Raw genomic sequence first — 6,180 nt, forward strand, 5'->3', positions numbered from 1 at the left:
GCTACGTAAAAAGCAGGGTGAAGCGACTGGGAAAACAGCCAATCCAATCAGTGCATTGTGAGCAAGGTTACAAGAAACTCCCAGTCAAATGCCTTGTAAAAAGAGCTAAAGGCAGGTAGAACTACATCCACCGAGTATAGTGCAAGTTGGGAAAATGAACCCCTGATAATGGCCTAAGAGATGGAGTTTTGTTTCTTTACTAATAATATAAAGTTGAGGTTTTTATAGGACTAGCCCCTTAGGTGAGTTCAGAGCTACTTAAAGCAGCCAATGGACATCCTCTTACTGGAGAAGCAGACAAGTGCTTAAAAAAGGGGCATGATAAAGGTAATTCTCTCTCATGACCAGTAGGAAAGGAAATAGGAAAAGTCTCCTGAGTTACAAAGACAGAATTGACGGGCAACAAGCTCTAGAGAAAGTAACTTGATATTCCTTTGAACCTGCTGGCATCAGGATCTGGGTCTTTCAAATATTCCAACACTAAACGCATCGGGATTGAGCAGAGGGAGTGCAGGATCCGTTAGTGCCCAGGAGTGACTATAATGGCAAATTATGCCCTGAGGTACTACAGAGCACTTGGAATTCATACAACAGGGAGGAAATAAGGAAGGACTAAGGGGTTAAGCAAGGACTCGACACCTCTCCTCTTCATGACACAAACCAGATCTCAACAACTTGAGCATTAACCTATTACTTTTTCTACACGTTACAACGTTCTCTCCTGTTTCCTCTCCTGGGTAAATCCTCAGTAAAAACTTAACAAAAGTTAAGAAAGATGCCAATATGTACATGTTACCAGCAAAGCCAAGACCAATTACGACAAAGCTTTCCTAGTGACTCCAGTGAGCTCTTTTGCAGTGTTTCCTCACTTAGCAACCGTTCCTCAGGGAAAGCAAGAATGCACACTCCCGCTCATGGGGTGAGCTGTAAAATGTGATGAAGAATCTCAAAGGTGGAGAATGTGAGTGCAGTCAGGATGAGGATGATAATGATTGTGACATGTGACGCGTTTTAAAAACAGAGGGAACTCCCCAGGGATCCACACAGTCTGGGCATAGGGTGAACCAGAGCTCCCCTACAAAAGAAGAAAGCAGGTATGTGCCCCTGCTGGAATGGTCAAACAAAACACAGCTGAAGAAACAGACCGGTCTGTAAAAATGAAGCATCATAGAGTTGCAGCGCCTTGCAAGAGAGTGCAAGAAACTTCAGTTTTCACTGACTGATAAAAAGAGAGCCAACCGGGACAGGTCGAGATGCGAAACAGTTCCCACCCCCACTCCCACCCTCCATCCTCCACAGCTTCACTGTGGATCCCAAATCACGGCATTTTGTTTACTATGCGAACTATAATTCACGTAAGGGAGCTTCTTGCTTATGCTATTCCAAAGAGCAAGTCCAGGACTGTCCCATAAACCTGCCACCTTCCATCACCGATGCAGGGGACACACCATTTCCCGTTATACTATTCCATATTTTCTTGTTCCCACTATATTGCACATTCCAGGACTTGCAAGTACTTCTCCAGACCTTTGACCACGACGCTTCTCTTTCAGAAAGAAGCGCATTGCAGAAAGAAGCGCACAAGATGGGGACAATCGAACCTCAGCTGCTTCTCTACAACCTGCCCTTGCCATGATCCAGCGCTGCAAGCTCCAATGTTAGCCGAACACTCTACACCAGCCCGCTGGTCTCATACACTCACTGTGAGAGATCCCCAATTGGGGGACCACCACCTCCTCCATCAAACAGAATCTCCCTGCGGGTTGGCTCAGGTATCGATAGTTCCTGGGCAAGGTCATTAAAACGAGATATGTAATCTATGCTGTTCTCATTCATCATGCAAGCCAGCTGGGAATCCACCACCTAGAAGAGACACAAGAGAAAAAAAGAGCTACATGTCAGTGGGAATTTCAGACTCACAGAATTGTTAGGTTGGAAGGGATATCTTGAGATCATTTTGTCCAACTGTCCTGCTCAAGTAGGGTCAGTTGGAACAGGCTGCCCTGGACCTTGTCGAGTCAGGTGCTCAGTTATCTCCATGAGTGGAGATTTCACATCCTGCCAAGCAACCTGTTCCCCTGTCTGAGCACTCCCACAACATTCAAAAAGCTTTCCTGTCTTCAGGTGGAATTTCACTTGTTTCAATTTGTGCTTCTTGTCCTGAGAAGAGTTTTCCTCCCTCATCTTCATTCCCAGCCTCTCCTCACATGAAGGATAACACTTGAATTCTATCCAAGGTAAAGAACAGCTCTTATCCTTGGATAAATGGAAGCCTCGTAAAGAAACCCAAACCTATAGTCTTGCTGGCCTATGCTTAATTCAGCACTGGTAGAGGCACTGTACAAAACCTCTACAGATATTGCTTCTAACGTAACAACTGAATTTGTAAATAAAACTTGATTCTACAGGATGCTTAATGAAAAGCCTTTCAAAATTCTCCCATCTTTAAAGCTATTTTTAAATGACACTTGCCTCCTCTGAAGGCTCCCACGCAAACCCATATTTGCAACCACAGTCACTCTGGTGTGCCTGAAGTGGTGGCTTACCCCATTTTCCTCTGGAGGCGGTTTGTAAGATCAAGAGCTGCAATGTCACTTCAAATCCAAACAAATTATCATATATTCCTTTAATTAACACACACTTTGGCAGATCCTCACTATCTATGTATTTATGCCAGGAAATGGAGCTGCGTGTGAGCGTGAAGCAGCCATGGGCACATTAGAACAGCACAAACTTGCTGCAGCTTCTGGTTACAAGGTCCGTAGAGAACCTCCTTATCTAAATCCAAAGAGTAGTGGAAGGACATTCTTCCTTCCCTCAGGCCAAGCCCTCACAGAGTTACAATGTGCCTGATGTTAACGCTCAGTCGACGACTGTAAAGCGTAGGATAACTGAGACGGGAAGGGATCTGAAGTGGTCTCTAGTTCAACCTCCTGCTCAAAGCAGGGTCCTCTAGGAGGACAGACTGGCTTACTCCAGGCTTTACTGATATTAGTCTTGAAGAGCTCTGAAGACAAGACAGTGCACAACATCCCACTGCACAACTGCCCTGCCTGACCGTCCTCAGGGTGAACAGGTTTTTCTTTACATGTAGGCAGAACCTTTCTCAATCCTGCTTGTGCCTGTTTTCTCTGTTCCTCCCACCATACATGACCGTTCTGTGAAGTGTCTGGCTCGATCTTCTTGATGACCTCCCGACAAGTACTGGTAGGCAAAGTTAGCTCCCTCCCATACAGTGGAGGGAGCTTCAGTCCCCTCATCATCTTGGTGGCCCTCTCCTAAACTCACTCCAGCTCATCTATGTCCTTCCTGTAGCAGGTGCTCTAGACATGGTCTCAGGGCTGTGGAGTAAGGCGGGATAATCATCACTTTGCTCAATCTACTGCTACAACAGCCCACGACACTGCTGGTCTTCTCAGCTGCCAGAGAACACGCTGGTCCATGTTCAGCTCGCTGTCTGTTGAGATACCCAAGGACTAAGCAGGCCGTCTCCAGCCCATGCTGCTGTCGGGGTCATTTCTTTCCAGGGGCAGGATTTTGCACTCGTCCTTGCTGAATTCCATAATGTTCCTGCAGCTCCTTCCTCCCATCTTCTCTGCCCCTCTGAAAGCGAGCTCTGTCCTCAAGCTTATCAAAACCTACATATTTGCTGGTCTTCACTCTACCCCTTCAAAAGACTTCCAAACAGAACAATAACTTTAGCAACAGAGAAAATAACTGGGCAGCAGAGGATCTTCTGCCATTCTCTCAGGTGACTTAATATGAGCCACTTCCTGCTTCTTCCTTCAGGACCTATTTATATTTTTCTACCAGTCTTCCAACAGCACTGTAACTGCATCAGTATTAACCTTTCTCTCATCTCTTGTAATTCCTGCTCCGCCAAACAGGACGCAAAACCCAGAAGGATTACAGCTCTCTCTCTCCCAAAACACGGATATGCCCAATGAGGGAAACGTGACCTCCCTCAGCAAAAACCACCTGGGGCAAAGGCGCTCGCAACAGCTTCTTGCACCAGCTCTGGTGCCGTACGCCCTCAAGTCATTTTACACCTTCCCATTAAGACTGTAACCTTGTTTTACTAAGCTGAAGCGCAGATCTCAGAGCATCTTTGCCTTAAGTATCTCAGGAAGATCTGACGGAAAACAAATGGTAACACCACTGTGAAAAAGGAAAGCAGAGAGCTGAATGGAATTTGATGACATACCTCTGCTACATCTGCCAGAGACCGTGACACAAAAGAGTCCCGTGAGTTTCCATCCAGAAGGCTGGGTCCCAGTAAGGAGGTGCCACTGGCGGTCCCAACAGGAGTTGGCAACATTTTTCGTCCCTTCTCCGGGGAGATGAAACTTGCTATAAAGAACAGGCACATCAGTAAGCCACAGCACAGAACGTTTGCAATTGGGAGGATAAAGAGAAGGACAAGGGAAAAGGAAACGAAGGACAGGTGTTTATTTCCTCTCTCTCTCCAAAACTATGTGTTACCAGCATGAACCTCACTGGCACACTGCTAAGAGTACAAAGACTCATTCCAGTGGCCCCAATAAATATTAATTAAAAACCCCACCAACCAAACCTCAAACAAGCCCAGTGATCCCGTGTCTTTGAGATTATGCTCACGAAGCACAGAATGAAGCTTATTTTCCCAATGGCAGAGCCAAGGGCATCTTTTCATTTTGGCAGAACAGCCAAAATGTCTCAGCCTAACTGATGAGTCAGATCCTAAATGGACTACAAAGAACTGCCAAGGAATTATTTGTCCCAAGCTATGGGCCCCAAGCTAGCAACACAATCTTCTCAGGAATAGACTTGTAAAGAGAAAGAAAATGTATTCAAGGCAACACTGCTGAAACGAAAGCAAAGAGGCATAAATTCTACAATTGTCCTACTGGGTTTATGATTTTATTTTTTTATTCACTTCCAATAAACAGCATGTTGGGTTTTTTTTCTTTCGTGTTGCAATTCTCTGTGAACTGACACTTACAAAACAAGCTGCTGAGAGATGAGTCTGTGGAGTCATTGGGGTACCACTGGGGATCGTGGCTGGGAGAGGCAATCCAGTTCTGTTGAGGACTACTGGATGGGGACGGAAGACTTTTGGAGCTGTCACTGCCATTCAGCTTTGCAGGGGAAAGAGAAACGCCTTCACCTGTAAGTCAATGTCAGGAATCACCGAGTCAGTCAACACAGTAAGTTACAGGACACTGCACCAATTTATGTTTAGAAGAAAAAAGAAAAGAAAAAACCACCACATCACCTGTACATGCTGGAAAATAAAGGTTAGGCATATAATGTTATTTCCAACAGATACTAAAAAAAAAAACAAAATACCAAAGGACTGCTTCCTAGAAAAGTGTCTGCTGACACGTAAGATGGCAAGGATTTTTTAATTCTTTTTTAAAGTTAATAGGAAGACTAAGCTCAGACTCACTGTATTGACCAGAGCTGATGGCTATTTCAATAATAGAATCACTGATTTGAGTGGCAGGTTCTCCTTGAGAAAGCACATCTTCAGGTGGTCCGGGCAGAGAAATATCCAAGAGAGCAGAAACATTGGGAGGAGAAAGCCGGGTGCTGGAAGCCTCTGCTGAAGGAAGTGGAGGGGTGGAAAGACCATTTTGGAGGGGAGTCTTGGACAGTTCTGACAGAGAAAGGACGGATGTGCCCTGTTACAAGAAACAAGAGTTTAATTGTTCAGAAATTTATGAAGGATTTGAAAAACTGCCTGAAAAGCAACAGCTTAGCTCCTGAAGTCTGATTTCAATCTGATACTTAAGGAAAGGAATAATAAAAGAAAAAAACAGGACTAATAAGCCTATAGTATTTTCATGAAAAACATCTTCAAGCATAAACAAATACGCTTCAGGCCCATATCCTGCCAAATCATTCCCAAGAATGTTAATACAGCCTACATCACAAAACCAAGCATACCAACAAAATCAACATGATTTTGAGGAACCTACATGATAGGTCTTAGGAATTAACTTGCCTTTGTAAAGGCAAAAGACCTGTAACTGCTTGTTATTAGTACGTAATAACAGAACTGTCTGTGATTTTTTTTCTGATGTAGTACATACAAAGCTGCCCTGAGAGCAGGAACGAGGTCTCATTTCCACAAATAAATGCCTAGTAGGTTCATGCCCTAACATCTGTGCAATAATAATAATAATAATAATAATAATA

The 6,180-nt window shown here is 44.5% G+C and overlaps 1 protein-coding gene across 1 annotated transcript; it reads right to left on the minus strand.

Moving 5' to 3' along the window:
* Window positions 1–1,361: 1,361 nt before the first annotated feature.
* LOC104272986 (protein cramped-like) lies at window positions 1,362–5,663 on the minus strand (the record flags this gene model as incomplete). Its single annotated transcript, XM_009868125.1, has 4 exons — window positions 1,362–1,863; window positions 4,205–4,350; window positions 4,982–5,146; window positions 5,429–5,663. Coding segments are annotated over 4 exons (711 nt in total), but the record flags the coding sequence as incomplete, so codon positions are not given.
* Window positions 5,664–6,180: the final 517 nt, after the last annotated feature.

This window comes from Apaloderma vittatum, unplaced genomic scaffold, assembly GCF_000703405.1.
Source record: "Apaloderma vittatum isolate BGI_N311 unplaced genomic scaffold, ASM70340v1 scaffold41404, whole genome shotgun sequence".
Taxonomy (NCBI): Eukaryota; Metazoa; Chordata; class Aves; order Trogoniformes; family Trogonidae; genus Apaloderma; species Apaloderma vittatum.